This window comes from Gambusia affinis, linkage group LG06 (assembly GCF_019740435.1).
Source record: "Gambusia affinis linkage group LG06, SWU_Gaff_1.0, whole genome shotgun sequence".
Taxonomy (NCBI): domain Eukaryota; kingdom Metazoa; phylum Chordata; class Actinopteri; order Cyprinodontiformes; family Poeciliidae; genus Gambusia; species Gambusia affinis.
The window spans coordinates 24787381-24805571 of NC_057873.1; the positions used below are offsets into that span (position 1 = coordinate 24787381).

An 18191-nucleotide genomic window follows, 5' to 3' on the forward strand; every position below is an offset into this window, starting at 1 on the left:
CCATTAAAAGAATTCAATCCATGTAGTGAAATAATGGAAATCTGCAGGAGCCATGGATCCAGGCAGACAAGAGCAGCCGACGAGTAGTCTCGGAGATTGTGGCGTTTAATCTGTTTTAGGTTCAGTTTTATAATGAGGGAGCGACGTGGTGTTTTTAGTGTACATGGGGGCGGTGTAGCTCATTGTTTTATTGAGGCTCTGGTATGTTAGCTCGGGTGTTAGCACAGGCTAGCTGAGATCAGGGGGAGGGGAGAGTTCCTTTGCTTTGAAATTGTTTCTAGCTGACATTAGCATTAGCATACCAGGGACCAAGCTTTTGTGATGAAGTTTTTCTAGCTCATTTTTCTTCTTTCGCATTTAACTTTTCTCATGTTGGATTTTAATGCTTGTAATGTTGTAGTTGCGTTAACGTTGTCTGGCTGATCCTTCGGTTTTGTGGGCTTGAGCCCAACCGGATCAGACAATACATTTCAAATAGGATTGATGAATCAAATTGCTACAAGCCTACAGTTGTCGCTCCCTGGCTGCCTGTCTAACGTTAGCTTAGCCGCCAGGCTAGCGGCGGCTAGCGCCGGTTAGAAGTTGCTGAGCGTTTCAAACGTCGCTTCGACACCCGAGTTTTACACCTATCGGCTCCTGCCCCGAAAGGCGATTGAAACAATGGACTTTAACGTTCCCGTCACGGTGTGAAAGGATGAGTTCTTGCTTTGTACCTAACGGGGCCAGTTTGGAGGACTGCCACTCCAACATCTTCTGCCTAGTAAGTCTCCGCTGCTAGCACTAGCTGCTGTGTTCCTGAGAGGCCAGAAAGCCATTTTGGCTAATAAGGCAACAAGCTTTGTAACGTCAGTTGCAGATTGGCGTGAAGGAATTACTGGGCCTGTAACTTGAAAACCGTGACCTGGCTAACTTTCAGAACACAGAGGACTCCATGTTGCATCGCAGTTTTATATAAAAGAGTTGTTTATGAGTGCGGAGTCGAGCTGTGTTGACAATGCACTTGTTATAGGAATTTTCAGAGCTAGCTACTGTAACAGGTCGGGTCAACAGGCGAATTACCTTAAGCACCCTATGTTTGTTTTTTTTTCTTTTTCATTTTTTATAATCCTACACTTGGCTCACATAGGTCAATTACTGTTTTAAATTGCACTCATAAACCAGCTCTTTATTATAAAGCAGTGAGAAAGTTATGTCTTGAGGCTTGTTTGTGTTGTCTTAAATATTGTCAACAATTCTCTTCCTTTTGTCTTTATTGTGTAAAATTATATATATATGTATGTGTATATATATATATGTGTGTGTGTACCTGCCTTCAGCTTACTGTAAAGGGAAATGCGCTCATGTGTAGCCATGCAGTAAACAACTGACAGTTGCCTCCAAACTCGGTTAAAATCCTCACTCTGTTTGCCTCTTCCTCCTCTCTCAGGCTGACTTGACGGGGATAAAGTGGCGGCGTTTCGTGTGGCAGGGGCCCACTTCGTCGCCCATCCTTTTCCCGGTGACCGAGGAGGACCCCATCCTGTGCAGCTTCAGCCGATGCCTGGCAGCGGATGTGCTGAGTGTGTGGAGGAGGCACCACACCCCGGGTCGCAGGGAGCTCTGGCTCTTCTGGTGGGGGGATGACCCCAGTTTCGCTGAGCTTATCCACAATGAGCTCTCGAGTAAGTGAAATGCATCCATTTGCATGTTTTCTGCGGGATTTGGGTCGCTTATCCCCCCCTTTGGTCGCACTAGATGATGTGGGCATTTAAATGGAAAAGGCGTTATTCTATAGAAGATTTTTAAAAATACTGTCGCGTTTGTGGAGTCATTTGAAACTAAAATATGTGCAGTTGTGTAATCGCCAGTAAAGCAAACTTGATCTTAACCGGTTAATTAGTCAGGCTATCTGCTGAGGTTGTCCACTTGCAGTCACTCGTAAGCCTGCCAACTGTACGTTTAAAATGGCTTTGGTTAGTAAAGAGTTATGGATGGGCCTCCTTTAGAGTCTGCACCATCTGCCCGCTCTATCTGTGTTCTTTATATGCTAAGAAACAATTCGATTCAGCAAAATTAATCTTTCTTGTAAGCAAGGGAATCATTTGTCTCCAGCTGAGGAAATCTGTCTTGGTTTGTATGCCATTTCCAGTCGCCAGTGAAGTAGCTTTCTTTCAGCCAGCTGATGAGGAGTCCAGACCTAGCGTCGCCAGCAAATGCTTGGCTTTCTTTTACTTAGTTTTGCTTGCATGGTATGTTTCAAACCACTATTTTTCGTCCGGAAAAATGTTAAAAAAAAATTTCCCATAATTTTTCCGTAAGTACTACATAATTTTTTTCACTCCCTCACAACAATAAAATGAACAAAATTAGCGTTTAGTTCAAAGTGAAGCTCCAGATGGAAAAAGAAAGTTTGCATTGCATGTTTTGGTTAAAGCCTAATGACTAAGATGACTAGTATTAACTAGATATGTTAGTTACAAATTTGTTTTAGTTTAATCAGCTGTGAAAACGCCCTGAAATATGCAGACATCTAAATAGTTGACGTTGCGAGAAAAGCAAAAGCAGACAAACAAGTGGTGCAGCAGAGTGCAAATAACCCAAAACTTGAAATATTTTTTTCTTAAGTAAAAAAAAAGAAAGAAATATCCCAAGTATTTGGTAGGCCCTAAATTTATTTCTGCAGCTTCTTCAAGTTGTGCTACTAGGAAAACCTTACAGGCCATCCAAATCTATGTCTACCACTGCCTAAGTAGAAGCATGTCTGTACTTTAGACCACTCTGACCTTAGAAGAGCTTTTTATTATGCAGTTATCAGATGTTTGGTCCCAGTTTGTTTTGAAACTGTAGCTCAGGCCGAGCCGTCCAATGACCGGAGCCAAACTCCTGACTGACTTAAAGGGACAAGCGCGTATTTACTTCTCTAGACTGTAGGGAAGAACATGACACAGTAGCTGTAACCTTTGTACCAATTTTTTTTTTTTTAAGGAAAATAAAAAGCTGGGATCATTTTACGCTGATACCTTTTTAAGTGAAATTTTGTTCACAGATGCCTCATAATCCATTTTATTTGTGGTTTTGGCTGTGTGAGGTTTTTATTTTCATTTTCAGTTCAGGTCCCAAAGGGCAATTAATGTTACAGCAAGTTAAAAAAAAAAAAACGTCATAAAAACTATGAGAATCAATCTGAATTATTGTTTTAGGCTGTGATTTATTTTGGATATTTAAGACCTTACAGTGTTAAGTGTTCTTTACAAAGTTTTAGTCTTTGAGAGGCTGAACTTGGAATTATAATACTATTATCAATATATCACATGTAAATTACCTTAATAACAATATTATCGCTGTATTTTGTGGGACAATTTATCCACTGGCAAAAGGCGATTTTTATTGTTTTGTTTTTTTAAATTATTATTATTTAAATGTTTTTGCCTTCATTGCGTAAACTCATGAAAATTCAACTTAAATGCGCAATCCTATACTGTACAACAGTAAGCGAAGCGACTCATTTCTTTCTTCTAATAACTTTTTTTTTTTTCACAAAGCGTCATATTATTTACATTAAAAGGTTGATGCGCATCACATTTCCAGTATGTGCCACAAAATTCTTGTGCATTGGTTTGGACAAAACCACAAGTGAAATGTTACCATGACAGCGCTACTCAGCCCATCGATATCGTCTGGTATATATTTATTTTTCTTGCATACGGAGAGGAAACTTCCTTGTCTTGTTTTCCTGCACGAAATGTAGGTGCTTGAGTATTTGACTTCTCTTTACTGTCTTGATGTTATCAAAGTGGCTGGCACCATTAATGAGATATGCATTCCACTGCATGCCTTTCCGTAGTAGTGCTGCAACAAGTTTGTTGTGTTTTTTTTTTTTTTTTTTTCTTCTTAGTTCCCGTACATGACTTAAATCTTTGACGGCACAGTGGTTGGTTCATGTCGAGCCATTTCCCTCTTTCTGAGGGAATCACCCTACCTCTCCTTGGCATTACCGCGTCGCCCTCAGGGACTCTTGTCATTAATCAAACCTGTTGACTTGCAGAGCTCGTACTTGCAGGCGTCACCACGGAAACGACGACAGCTCTCATTACTGTCATAACTGCAGACGGCTGTTTGTGTTTGAGTGCCAGCAGAGGAAGTGCTGATCTTCATTGGCTGTCTTTTTTTTTTTTTTTTCTCCACAGAATTTAACTTTTTGCAGTGACTTATTGTCTGGCCCGTCATCTGCCCTAATTCATGCGTGTTTATTAAATTTTGCTCAGGACTAACATTTGACTAAGTGGTTGATCTTGGAAATTGCTCTCAGAGCTGCTGTGCTAGCACTTGCAGGAAAAATTCTACAATTTGTGGGAACTTTGCTCGTGTTTAAACACGTTGAGTGTTTGACACTCAAGCCTTTTCATTATAAACTGCGTCAGGAGCTTATTGACAATAAAAGATCTGAGAATTTACGAAAGCCCTGCTCCTTTTAAAAGAGAAGTTTTGGACTGGATCAGGTCTTGCTACCAGACAACAGAGTTTAGCCATTGTACATACAGAGTGATTTTGTTTGAGAAATCTCAGCTAAGCTTCTGAAACAGCAGTAATGCTTAATTTATCTTTGAAAGAATAACTGATGCCCAGTAAAAGACTAGTAAGACTTTATTTTTTCTTTCTATAGACATGGATGTGTTTCAATCTTACTAAAAATTTAAATACAAAGAATAGACATGCTCAGATGAAAGGTTTGTAGTCTGTTTTCTAATCTCAAAATTTGTTTTCTATAATTTACACCATTCATGACTTTTTTTTTTTCTGATTTCATAAATGATGAATATTTATGTTTGAAGAATAAGCAGCATCACACAACGGAGCCCTGTCTATCTAAACTTGCGTATGCAAGTTATTAAAAAATATATGTTTTTGCTATTAAGAGGTCAATTTGAATATAGCACTTAAAACACATGTGTTTGTAGAATCAGTGGGATACATGGCTACATTCAGACCCAAAACGGTTGGATCCAACAGCTTATAAAGGGGAAAAAAAACCTCTTTGCTGTCATAAGGAGATTACATTAAGAGAGGTTTCTAGATGCTCAAAAGGATAAAACAGACCAACGTTGTCGGATGATATTTAGCTTTCCTGTTAGCTACAGAAGTGTAGTCCAGGTCAGTTTACTGTTTTGTAATTTTGAGATCATGTCCCTGAAGTTGGTATGAATTGACATGAGTTAGCTGGCGGTTTCCTTTTGTAAATGTAAAAGTACAGACTGCAAAGCAGTGAAATGACTGACACCTGCTTAAGTCTAGCTTTCTGTTGTGGCAGGTTGAGGAAATGGGCCTTCAGTTTCCATTTCAAGTAACCTTTCACACCTTTTGTGACTTTGTGAAAAACCTCTCAGAAACTGAAAATAGCTCACTTTGAGTCTTCTTCTCACTGTAACAACTTCTACACCAAAGAGTGCTGCAGCCAGTGAGACCTATTAGCACCTAGGCACTGTGTGTTCACTGATGGACTGATCAGATTGTTGAGTTTCAGACCAAACGCTCTCCGGCCAAAGCAAGTCCAGCTAAAAATAATCAATTTCTGATTCACAGCTGCTTTCTTGGCACAATACCAAACCTTTTTATAAATGAAATCGCCTTAGTGGTCCCATTTAGTTTGGAAACCGAATAATGTTGGCAAGTTTCTGACATATTTTACGTTTAACAGTCATGACCTGTGCGTTGTTTCAGGCGAGGAGGATGGCGAGTGGGAGAGCGGCCTGTCCTACGAGTGCCGGACGCTCCTCTTCAAAGCCATTCACAACCTGCTGGAGCGCTGCCTCATGAACCGCGGCTTCGTTCGCATCGGCAAGTGGTTCGTCAAGCCATACCAAAAGGAGGAGAAGATCATCAATAAGAGGTAGGCATCGATCAAATCCGGCAGTGGTTCAAAAAAAATGGTGCTAAGAGCACAAATGAGTTGAATTCTGCTTTATGAAAAATGTCTCTGGCTAAAGTAATATTTAATTCTAACTTAAAGCACTTTTGAGTGTTGGGTTAAGAAAATAAAAAGCATGTGAAGGTTTTTTTTTTTTTTTTAAGTGCAAGTTTTATTCAAATGGAACAACTCAAAAGGGTTAGAGGTCTAATATGTTTTAAGAGTTTGATTTTAACATAGTTTCTCTGTGAAGGTCCTTTTCACTGGCATGAGACATTTCAAGTTAAAATGTAAAATTTTTTAAAGGGGCAGTGTTATGTGCTTTTCAGGCACATGGTAACATTTTATTGCACAATAAAGTACCTATGTAAACTTCAGTTTTTATAAAAATGTTACATATATCAAATATTGCTTAAAAGAACTCCTGGCCTTTCTTTGAGGAAGTCACCGCAACATTGCTCCTCTATTAACCCTTCCTAATTGCTGCTGGCTAGTCTGAAGGAGCCCCGTGGGGGTTTGAGGTGCTTTGTGAGGCAGAAGCTTGGCAACTGCAGTTACGTTTTTGCAGTCGTGGCAAATTTTAGTCTGCAATTTCTGTTTGGGTCTAATTTCAGATTTTCAGCATGCAAGACTCTGCTAATGTTTCTTTTTGTAACAGAAAAGTTTTTTGTTTTTTTTAAAGCAGAGGGAAGTTTTTCTTAGCAGATGTTGTGAAAGTTGTGGTTGAAAGTTGGCTCAACAGTCGGTGGCCTTTCACATCCTTTTAATGATTAAAAATTCTCTTTTGGGATTCAGCTGGAGACGTGCTGCTGAAACTGGCATGGCTATTATTAGAATATTGGTTTCTAGTTATGAGACGTTACCTTTCAAAAACGGCAAAGATTAATGCAAACCTGCATGTCTTAGTCAAATACGAGGAGAGATTCCCAGCTGTCTGCGGCTCGCCCGCATCTTTCGGTTAATACTAATATGCATTTTACCAGCTGTAACTTAGTGAAATATGTAACTTTTTCTTAAGTTGTGAAATTTTCTAGAGTTAGACTGATTTTGTGGTCAAATTAAAGGAGAAATGCAATATATAGTGCCACCCAAAATACTTTTTTTTTTTTTTTGCTGGCTTTTGAGGTACACCACATAGCTTTTATTTGGCCAGTACTGATTTTCAGGTTTTGTTCATGGCTTACTAATTGCAATTTTTGACTGGATTCTGATTATGTTTTGTTTTTTTAATTTATTAAAGTGACTAAAAGACCTAAAAAGAAAACGTGTTGCATAGAGGTGTTAGTTTTAAATCCAGCTCAGGATTAGAAAATGACCAGAAAGCCATTAATGTGTCAAAGCATTAAACTCAAGCATGTGTGTCAAAGTTCTTGGTGTTGTGTGATGCATTTGTAAACAAAAGATAGTAGGAGTTTCTAGTTCTGAAATTTTAAATGCTTTTATACAAACAAGTTTTAAGGTTTTAATTTGCGAGTGTACAGCACCAACTCTAAAAATAATAATAATAACAACAAGAGATTCTGTTTGATTTCTGAGGTCAGATTTTCCCTGATAGCTTTCATAGATGTCAGACTGCTAGCTTGAATATCTGTTGTCTCCCAAATGTCTTATGTGTTGTTTCTTAGGTGAACAAATGTTATATATGCTTATTTTTATTCCTTTATTGATGCATTTAATAAGAGATTATGTCTTGTAAGTCAAGATTAGATTTATTTTAGTTTCTGAATTTGGGGTTAGTTCAACTTGATTCAGATTTCCAACTGGCTTTGTGATAAATCTGAAATGATTTTGGATAATTTACATATCACTACATGAATGTGTTTGAGGTCCCTGAGATCCTTCTGAGGTCAAACGTCAAGCAGTTCAAAGTGGTTTTGCATCATAAAAACATCATACAGTCGCTGAACGAGCAGTAAACATTGCATTTCGTCAAATGCCATCATCAAAATCCTCAAACAAAAATGTTGATCAAAGTCTTCTGTTTGTCATAAAAGTGAAAGCTTGAGGCAAACAAAAAGCATATAAGCAACTAGATGATCTGAAATAGTTATGCAGAGCTGTGGGAGTTTTTTTTTTTTGTTTTTTGTTTTTTTTTCGTTGGTTGTGCGGTGGTGTTTTTTTTCCTGTAAGTGTGCTAGAATAGATTTAGTGTCTGCTCTCAAACAAGGGCCAGGGGAGCCCTAGAGTTTCCTGACGAGCTAATTTGAGCCCTCCGTTTTGGCTGGGCTCATGTGACTTGTGTGTTTGAAGCGCGGCCCGTCGCTCCGGCTCCATCTGGCAGCTCTCTTTGATTTCAGGGATGTGTTTCAGCAGCTATTTCAAAGAGCTGCTGTGTATAAGAGAGTGTGATTTACCATTCACTTGTGATCACCTTTAAGAGCCTTTTACTTTTCTTTCTTTCTTTTTTTTTTCCCTCCCCTCCCTATTTAAAGCGATCACAACACTCTTACATCAACTCTTCAACAAACGCGCAGCGGCTCCTTTTCACAGAAGTGTGTTTGTGTGTTAGCCTCGCTGTCGCCAGCCCTCTCTAGCTGGTAAACATGCGAGTCTTTGGAAAATGCTGAGTGGGCACTGTGGTTTTACCGCAGCCGTGTCAACAAATACTATTTCGGTGCATTTTCTAGATTTCTAGACGGTCAGGAAATGCACATGTAATATTTAAGGCTTACAATCACTTCCCATGTTTATTTTTGGCTCATTTCTGCAGGAAGATTTGGTGAATAATTTAAGCGAGTGTGGGGAGTTATGCAGGCTTCGAATTGAGATCAAGTTGGTCTCGTTACCTTTAGTATCAAGGCGTTTATACACAGATTAAAGTCATTGAAATTAACAAAACAGTTATTTTATTGGACATTATTCCTTGAGGCCTGAGCTGTTGATCCCGATTGTGACCAATTCTCATTTTCCCCCCTAAATCCTATAAATGTTCTTTGATAGAAGTTGTAGTTTTAAATCCAAGAGATAAATACCTTGCAAGATTTTGTATGTTTTTGTACTTGTATAATAGTTCCTGACTTTTTAAAAAAAAAACAATTTTATTCAATTTTAATCTGTTTGACATTTTTAAAGACCAAAAATAGTAGGTCTTAGTTTGAAATTATTTAAAGAATAATGGAGTAGTTAATTATTTGGCCTGCCAGTCATTCTTCAGAGGCTATTGTGATTAAAATTAATTCTTAATTACAATCTCTAGACGATTAATACGTTATTAACATTAATTCAATCCAAAAACAAGCGAGGAAACCTTCATTTTATACATTTTAAATTACAATTTCCCGATGAAACAAGTGATTATTAGATGTTTAGCTTCTGGTCCCTTGTTCAGAGAACTGACGTTTTCCATATTTGTTGGCTCCCATTTCTAAATGTTGATGTTTCCTTTACCTTTGTTTCGCTTTGCAGCGAGCATCTGTCCTGCGCCTTCACTTTCTTCGTCCATGGCGACAGCAACGTCTGCACGAGCGTGGAGATTGCCCAACATCAGCCTCTTCAGAGACTCGGCGAGGAGCATCTCAGCCTCGCCCAGCAGAGCTCCAGCCCCCTGCAAGGTGGGAGCAGAGTCAAAGGTTTATGTTTTATTTACATGGTTTGCACATACTCTGGAAATGTTTGGAACTTAAGTGTAATATTCTGTAGTAATGAATCATTTTTTTAAAATCACTTTTAATTATTTTCAAAAATAGAAATTAGAATTCTTGAAAGTTTTAAGGGTCCCATTTTTTGGTCAGTTGATTGTCTGTCAATGAGGTTTAAAAAAAAAATGTTATACAGAGATTAAAAAAAAACTGTTGTTTTTTTTTTTTTGCTCTTCATACATGTTAAGGCATTAAGACATGGTTATTATACAAATTCATAAAGTCTCTTTTGACTGTTTCTAAAGGTTTTAAAAGTGCCTAAAGTTTAAAGTGCATTAAAGTCCTGCTTTGCCAAACAAAACCACTAACTTTTTGTTTTTAACAGAAGTATTCTACATTTGCAACTTATAAAATTTACTAGTTTTTTTTTTTTTTTTTAATTTAGGTAGATTTTAGTAATCACTTCTGAGAAGAAATTATTGAAGTTTATCTGTTTAAAAAAAAATTCCAACTGGTTTAAAAATATATAATCACAATTAATTGAATTCAATCTTAAATATTGTTTTATATTGACTTTAGTAGGCCGTTTACCTCATTGCAGAATCTGCGTAAATGTTCAAAATCATTTCAAAATGACCTACTTCTTAAATGAGAATTAGATAAATTGTGTTATTTTGATATTTGTGGCAATAACACACCCCAACTACAGCAATATTTTGTACACAGAAATTCAGGACGTTGTAAAACGTCTGAGAAACGTCTAGAAATTTGAGCCTGAAGTGAAATATGTCATTTCAAAATGAGAATCTTAAACGTGTTGTGAATCTTCGCCATCCGCAGTCATCCTCAGCCCGTACGGCCTGAACGGGACGCTCACCAGTCAAGCTTTCAAGATGTCAGATCACCCAACGCAGAAGCTCATAGAGGAGTGGAGGCAGTTTTATCCCATCTGCCCCAATCTGAAGGAGGTCCCAGAAGACAAGATGGAGGATGCAGACTGGGAGGATGACTCCCTGGCTGCGGTGGAGGTCCTTGTCGGTAAGGTTTTAGAATTATTTAATAAGGCGCCGATGGGCGGCAGGAATGGAAGCAGGTAAGACGCAGAAAAACTTTTTACAGTGACTTAGTTTTTTGTAAAGACTTTAAAAAGTTGGAAAAGAAATTTGAAAATAAATGTGTTCAAACTTGGACTTTTTAGCACGTCTTTAAGAAAATCAAATGATGTTGATGGACGACTTAACTCCATTCAAGCACCTTACGTCAGTAAGTTTTTCTTTTTTAAAACAAAAAGGGTAAATGTGCTTGCTTCCAGCCGGAGTCAGGATGGTGTATCCCTCCTGCCTGGTGCTGCTCCCCCTGTCGGAGCTCCCCGCCGTGGTGCCCCAGGGTTCGGCCAACACTCCGGGAATGCAGAGCGGCGCTCACCAGGGTCAGGCGGCTCACAGAGACCCGGCCATGTCCTCGGTCACTCTGACTCCTCCCACGTCGCCAGAAGAAGCCCACACAGGTTCGGCTCACGTCTCGATCACATAGACGTCACATGTGCGCGTTCGCACTGGAGGGCAAAAACACTACACTGCGAGGATTGCTAGCATTGGGTTTTAGCTGTCAAGTTGTCACCGTAACGCGCTAAGTTTTACATGTACACATGATGTATAAAAGGAAAGGGCATACAGTGCTTTTCTACTAATTGTCAACACTATAACAACGAGATGACGAGGTCAGGAAAAAGTTTTAATAAAGGGGAAAAAAAACAGCGAGGGAGAGGGAAGTGATGCTAGCTTGACTTTGACAACCTTAAGCATGTAGATGTGCTGTGGAATTTGGTGGGTTTTGGTTCAGTAAAAGAATACAAAGGCAAACCCACACATCAACTCTTGACAGATCATCAGTAGAGCAGGTATTTAAATTATCTGATCAACCACCGATGTGTTCAAACAATCACTTAATAGGAATCGCAAAATAAACATCAAACCTGAAAACATCAGACTAATGGACTGAATGTTCGGTTTGTGCGGAAAATATTTCTGTGTGTTCTGGCGTTGAATCCTGACACACTAATGGAGCTGTTGTCAGTCAGTTGCTATGGCAATGGGTCATTATACAGCATAGTGGCCAAAGACAAAGAAAAACAAAGAAACAAGTGGTTTTGACTTGTTGTTCGATTTTTCTGCGTTAGTTTTTCTTTTGCAACGTGTCTCTAGGCTCTTTTTAAGCAAAATTTCTCCAGGTTAAGATTGTTGCTTTTATTTTTTTTAATTTTTTTCCCCCCTTCCACTAGACTATCAGCCTGCCCAGAGATGGCTGAAGATGTCTTCAGGGTCTGATTGCTACAGCTCTAACAACACTCTTCACGGCGGAAAAATCCCCCGCAGGCTTTCCAGCCAGATGGTGAAAACCGTGTGGCAGGAGTACAACATAAACCGAGCAGGGAACAAGTACGTTTTCTTGCCATCAACTCTCTGTAAAGGGAACGAACGTCTCCCAGCTGATTTATTTTCTTTTTGTCCTGACTTTGCTGAAAATGTGGCTCCGCTCCGATTACCAGGAGGAAGTTTACAACCTTGACGAATGGAACCTGCGAGGAGGAACCGGACAGAAGCGGATTCTGGGATTTTGTGGAACCAACTCACAGGCCGTCGTGCAATTGCTCGAGGTAGGAAAAACATTTACCTCTCGCTTTTTATTTATTCATTTCAAACAGAGGTACCGTTTAGCCTTCCTGTTGCATGTTTTGGATTTTTCTCTCTTACAGCCTGAATGATCGCTTGTGTAAAAATTATACCATTTTAAGTATTAAGCTTTTAGTTACTGCTGAAACAATTAATCGTGATTAATCGATTATTGAAATAACCGGCGAATGATATAGTACACATATAATAAAATATTCAGAGCAGTAAAGAGGCCGAGGTTTTGCATTTAAGACTAAATTTAGCTTCATCTGCTTCAAATTCTGTAAAAAAATAAAAAAAACGAACATTTGTGAAATTTTGTGTTATTACTTTTTTTGGCTAAACAATTCTTATTTTTTGTTTAAAAAAATAATTCTTTTTTTATATTTTAATATAATATAAAAAATAAGTTTATTTATAAGTAATAAATAAGTTTAAGTGAAAATCTGCAGAATGCCCCAATGTTTTGCTTTTTTTATTTTTTATTTTTTATTTGATTAATCGTCAGAATAATCAATTACAAAAAATAATTGTTAGTTGCAGATCTAGATTTAGTTTTGTACCCTCAATAACAACATCCAGCCTAAGCACTGTAGGTTTTATGGTGCATTTATTGATCAGAAAAAGGTTGTAATTTTTAGTTTCCAGCTAGCTACTTATTAGTTGTTCAAGGTTAAAGTTGTTCTATTCTGGTCGACCATAAATAAACTATTGATGTATTTTATTTTGTCTACGCAGGCCTAAAAACCAGAAGCAGCGATCCAGCAGCACCTCAGGACACCCGCCGTCTTCGGGCCAGCCGCCTCAGACCGCCGCCAAGCACAAGCTGGCTGAGAAGCTGGAGAAGGGCGAGAAGCAGCAACGGAGGCCGCAGACGCCCTTCCACCACCGCAACTCGGTGAGCGAGGAGCAGTCCATGGAGCCGCAGTCCCAGAGACTTTGCCCGAGGCCGCAGGAGGAGGGCTCGTATCCCAGCTTGCACCACGCGGACACGGCGCCGCCCAAAGCCCCTTCCCTGCACGCGCACGACCCTCCCGCGGACCTCGTCGGCTCGCCGCCGCCCCCTCCTCTCAGCCCGCGTCCCTGCGACCACATCGATGGTGAGCTGACGCCAGGCGGCGCCAAGAATTCTTCTACACCCATTCACCAGGCGTTCTACCCGCCTTCCGTGGAGCCCTGCCTGATGCCTCAGAAGAGCTCGACGGAGGAGCCGCAGCCGGACAGCGCGGCCTACCCCTCAAACTACAACGAGACCTTTGAGCCCACGGTGTTTATTGGTTCGGCGATAAATCCCAGAGAAGACTCCACTCACAACCCCTGGAAGTACTTCAACCTGCCCAGGAAGAAAACCTCCAACTTCTTGACGCCACAGTTACCTGTGGATAAAATACGAGATGATTCGTCAGGAGGTTCGGAAACGGTGGTGTCCGTCACAGAGTAAGCCTTACTACTTCTTCTTCTTCTCTTCGTGCGCATTGAACCAGATCAAAATAGAGTGTCTGTGCATCCTTAAGGAGTCTTCAATCTTAAACTTATATATCTAAAGTTAAGGCTTTAAAATGTCTTGGATTACTAAAAAACATGAACTTATCAAATGTGTTGTTGCAGGGCTTTTTAATCTCACACGTTCTCGAATATGTAGAGAGCCATATGCAGTGTGAGAAGCACAAAGCTGCTGCCAAGAGCCACAAATGCACAGCAGAAATGTCCATATTTGCTGCTATTGATTGTAATCCCGCATCATCCGCCAACGATTCCCCATATTTGTTTTTCCAGTCTTAAATTGAACTCGTTGGCATTAAAAAAAAGGTCTTAAAAGTCTTAAATGTGACTTGCTGAAACTTCCAGAAGGCCTGTGCTTATCCTCCCGGTTCCTCTCTTCTCAGGCTGATGTGCAACTGCTCACATCCCCTCAAAGTGTCGCAGGAGCTGGTCAGGACCTACGCTCAGCGGAGGAACAGCCATCTCGGCTCCTCCGCGGGCGACGGCGAGCATGGCGACGAGTCCGACCCGTACGCCTTCGTAGACGGAGACGACGAGTTCAGCATTACAGAGAAGAGGGACAAGGTCGGACCTGAGAAGGACGGCAACAAGAAGCAGAAGGTGGGTCCATCGATCCTATCTGGGTTGTTGGGGAATGCACCGATCTGAAAATTTGTGCCAATATCAATAACTGATATTTGCTGATTTCATATATAGGTGTTTTACTACCCTTTTGAAAACTTGATGAAAAATGACCAAATCGCTGTCTTCACCACTGCTTCTCTGCTTTAAACTACCCACAATCCTTTGCTGCATCACTGTCATATTACAGAGCAAATACGACACCACTAACCTCCACTCTGCCTCCAGAAGCAAGCGGAAATAAATATTGGACCGGTTTTATGTTAAAACTATTAATGTGAACCGATGCCGATGTTAGTTTTGATATATCGTGCCTCTTAATCTGTTGTCATGGATATCTGCTACCATTAGCCGGAACAGTGGGATTTTCAACAGACTCTGTGAATAACAGGTGTAAATGTTCATGTGCAGATTTAGCCATAACACATCATGAAAGTGTAAAAATGATAACAAACGTAAAGATAATAAATGAAGGGTCTATCAACCTGCACCGATGTTGGCAAGTTGAATCATTCTCACAATTTTTGTCTTTTTTTTTTCGATTCAGTTGGACGATGGAGGAACGGTGACTTCTTCAGATGGTGAGAAAGAGTCCTACGACTGAACATTCACCTAAACGAGGTATTCAGAGTGTCCTTGCTTAACGTTCCCCTGCAATCTGTTCCACTTTGCAGACGGTCAGGGCCAGTCGAGCTGCAAACCTTCAGCCTCGACCAGCTTCATTCACGACGAGGACTTGGTTGTGTCCTTCAGCGACCTAGAAAAAATGTTTAACTCTGACGAAGATGAGCAAGAGGTGAGATGGAGGAAGCACTCCTCCGCTCCAGAATTCCATTTTAAATTGCTTGATGCTTGTTTTTTCTTCAGCCTGGATCTAAAAGAGCCGGAGCCGGTAACAACGACAAGACCAACCTTAAAGAACCCAAACCAGAGCGCCTGGATCCCTTGTCGTCGTGTATGTGGACGAAGCATTCAGTGCTTTTTATTCACCTTTTGTCGTGGTGCTGCAACCAATTTTTTAATGCGTAGTATTGGGATTTTGCGTGAGAAACTAAGTTGTTTTCCAATTGGAAAGCAGTAGGAGAATCGTTCGTGGTAAAAATAAAATGGGGAGGAAAAAAAAATCAGATACTGAACAGGCAGAGCTGCAAGACCTTTAGGGTGTCTCTCTATTAGCGCTTCGCAACTAGAAACTGGTATTATTTGCATTCTTCTTTGCAAAGCAGCTTTGTAGCAGACTTAATGGAAAGCAACCTGTGAACTGTAATTTTTCCAAAGTCGTGCGGCTAATTTGATTTGGGGACGGTCTTCCCGCATCCTGTCTACGTAGGTTAACGCTCATTCCTTTCACACACCCTCTGATTGGTTGAACTGTGGAATATTTTTAAACTGTCTCAGATGTGTGATTTTTTTTTTTGTTTTTTTTTTGTTTTTTAAGAGGGTGGGGGGGTTTTGGAGGCAATTAGTCGCATTGTATTTTATTTACAGTAAAACAATAAAAGGGGCTGAATACAAATTAAGGGCTCTCTGCTTTGGTAAAGCTCAGACAATCGCATGAGATCCCAATAAAACGCATTAAAGTTTATTTGTAACAAGGGGGGGAGGAAAGAGTGTCAATGCTGCATCGATCATCGTGCGTCGCCCCGCTGTCGTTTTTACTCATTAATGTCTTCGCTTGTGTGGGTTCAGCAGACCTGATGATGATGTATCCCACCCCGCCCTCTCTGGATCAAAACGGCTACTCCCCTGGGAACTCCGGGACCAAGGACGGCCTGGAGACGGGGGCGGGCCTCGCCCTGCTGGACAGCAGCCAGCTCAGCAGCCACTTCAAGATCGAGGTGGAGGAGGGATTCTGCAGCCCCAAGCCGTCTGAGATAAAGGTGGCGCTCCCGACGCCGCCGGCAGCAAATACAAGGGCGGATAAAACGGAACTGCACCAGCATTTATGGTTCTGTTTCCGTTTTTTTCAGGATTTCTCCTTCGTCTACAAGCCAGAGACGTGTCAGTCCGTCATCGGTTGTTCCATGTACGCCCCCCTGAAGACGCTACCCAGCCAGTGTCTGCTGCCTGTCAAACTGCCAGAGGACTGTGTGTACACGCCGAGCTGGACCATGGGAAAAATGGAGCTGATGCCTCCAGTGTCGACTGTCAGCCTCCTCACCAAAGACAGGTAGTGGTCTGTAACGTAATGAGCATGTTTTTCAAGTTCTGGGCCTCTCAGCGCTCATATGGGTGCCGAAAATCCTTGAAAATGCGTGAATTTCATTTAGGTGTTTTCAAGGTTTGGTTTTGTAATGAAGTTGAAAACTGATGGTTTTTTACGCCTAATAAAAAGACGAACACATCATGTTCTAACTGCTCTGAGAACAAAAAAATAAACAAAAGGAGAAAAAAAATTAAAAATCATCCCAAAATTTCAATTACATTGTAAAAAAACAAACAAAGAAAATTACAAAAAAAAAGTTTCTAAAAAATGTTCTTGCTAAATTATCTGACGTTTAGCAAACAGAAATAATTTTGGTAATTGTATCCAAGCTAAAAAAGGTGCAGTCTAATTTGACTTCAGACAGTTAGTGTGTGTGGGGGAAACATTCATTAAATCGTATAATATTGAATTAAGTTTGTTTTGTTTTTTTGTTTTTTTTTAGATAATATGTTTTGTTTTATTCTCCAAAGTGTGGTGCTGGAGAAGTTTGAAAACTCACCGTGAAAGTTTTAGCGTTTTATCTTGGGGGGGATTTTCTCTGACCGTCTGATTGTGTTGGCAGTAAAACATTAAGTAAAATTGTCTAAATCGTATAATATTGAATTATTATACCGTCTGACTGTGTTGGCAGTAACGTCCCCAGCGTGGAGCCGGACTACAACCAGCCCTTCACCCCTCAGACCAACACGCCCTTCCTGCCCGGCAGCGCCCCGCCCAGCAACAGCGGCCCCGGCATCCTGCCGTCTCCGGCCACGCCGCGCTTCTCCGTGCCCACCCCGCGCACGCCGCGCACCCCCCGCACGCCACGCGGGCCCTCCAGCGTCCAGGGCTCGCTCAAGTACGAGAACTCTGACCTCTACTCGCCGGCGTCCACGCCCTCCACCTGCCGGCCGCTCAGCTCCGTGGAACCGGCCACCGTGCCCTCCATCCCGGAGGCCCACAGCCTCTACGTCACGCTCATCCTCTCCGAGTCGGTCATGAACCTCTTCAAGGACTGCAACTTCGACAGCTGCTGCGTGTGCGTCTGCAACATGAACATCCGCGGCGCCGACGTGGGCGTCTATCTCAAGGACAACGGCGAGGACCAGTACCCGTGCACCTGCGGCTTCAGCGCCGTGGCCAACCGCCGCTTCGGCCAGTCGGCGGGGCTCTTCCTGGAGGACGAGCTGGACGTGGTGGGGCGCGGCTCGGACGCCGGCCGCGACACGGAGCGCCGCTTCGAGGAGCTGAGGGGCAGTCTGAAGGAGAAGCCGCCAGATGAGCTGATTCTGCTGCTGCAGGACCAGTGCACCAACCCGCTGGCGCCCATGGCGGGCGTGGAGTGGCCCAAGCCGAGCGCCGCCGCCCCCAGCTCCTTCCTCAGAGTGGAAGAGAGGGACTGCTACAACGACTGCTACATGGCGCTGGAGCACGGCCGGCAGTTCATGGACAACATGTCAGGAGGCAAAGTGGACGAAACGCTGGTGAAAAGCACCAGCCTTCATCAGTGGCCAAAGTGCAAATGTGAGTTTTGTTTTATGGTTCCGTTTTACATTCGACTCGGGCGATGTTTGGCTTAAAAAGGAAATTTTCTTTTTTTTTTTTTTTTTACATACCAGAACCTTGTATCTAATTTTTTTTTTTTTTTGTCAATTTTTCTTTTTGCTTTCCTTTCTAGAAAAGAAATGACAAATGACAGAAAATATTTTTGAAAAAGAGACTTAGTTTTATTACTTCTGTGTATTGGA

General features: G+C 41.4%; 1 protein-coding gene across 2 annotated transcripts in view; it reads left to right on the forward strand.

Annotated features, from left to right (window-relative positions):
• Positions 1–25: 25 nt before the first annotated feature.
• Positions 26–18191, forward strand: part of LOC122833129 (mediator of RNA polymerase II transcription subunit 13-like) — a 28154-nt gene continuing 9988 nt past the window's right edge. The window contains exons 1-16 of one of the 2 annotated variants that reach the window (XM_044120451.1): positions 26–760; positions 1427–1661; positions 5698–5866; positions 9290–9435; positions 10303–10500; positions 10775–10969; positions 11744–11900; positions 12011–12118; positions 12873–13571; positions 14021–14237; positions 14806–14839; positions 14933–15054; positions 15126–15213; positions 15948–16138; positions 16229–16428; positions 17096–17967. In XM_044120451.1, the coding sequence (XP_043976386.1) occupies positions 695–760; positions 1427–1661; positions 5698–5866; positions 9290–9435; positions 10303–10500; positions 10775–10969; positions 11744–11900; positions 12011–12118; positions 12873–13571; positions 14021–14237; positions 14806–14839; positions 14933–15054; positions 15126–15213; positions 15948–16138; positions 16229–16428; positions 17096–17967 (3697 nt within the window). In that variant the 5' untranslated portion in view covers positions 26–694. The remainder of the gene's footprint in view (positions 761–1426; positions 1662–5697; positions 5867–9289; positions 9436–10302; positions 10501–10774; positions 10970–11743; positions 11901–12010; positions 12119–12872; positions 13572–14020; positions 14238–14805; positions 14840–14932; positions 15055–15125; positions 15214–15947; positions 16139–16228; positions 16429–17095; positions 17968–18191) is intronic. The other variant, XM_044120452.1, reaches the window with a different exon arrangement.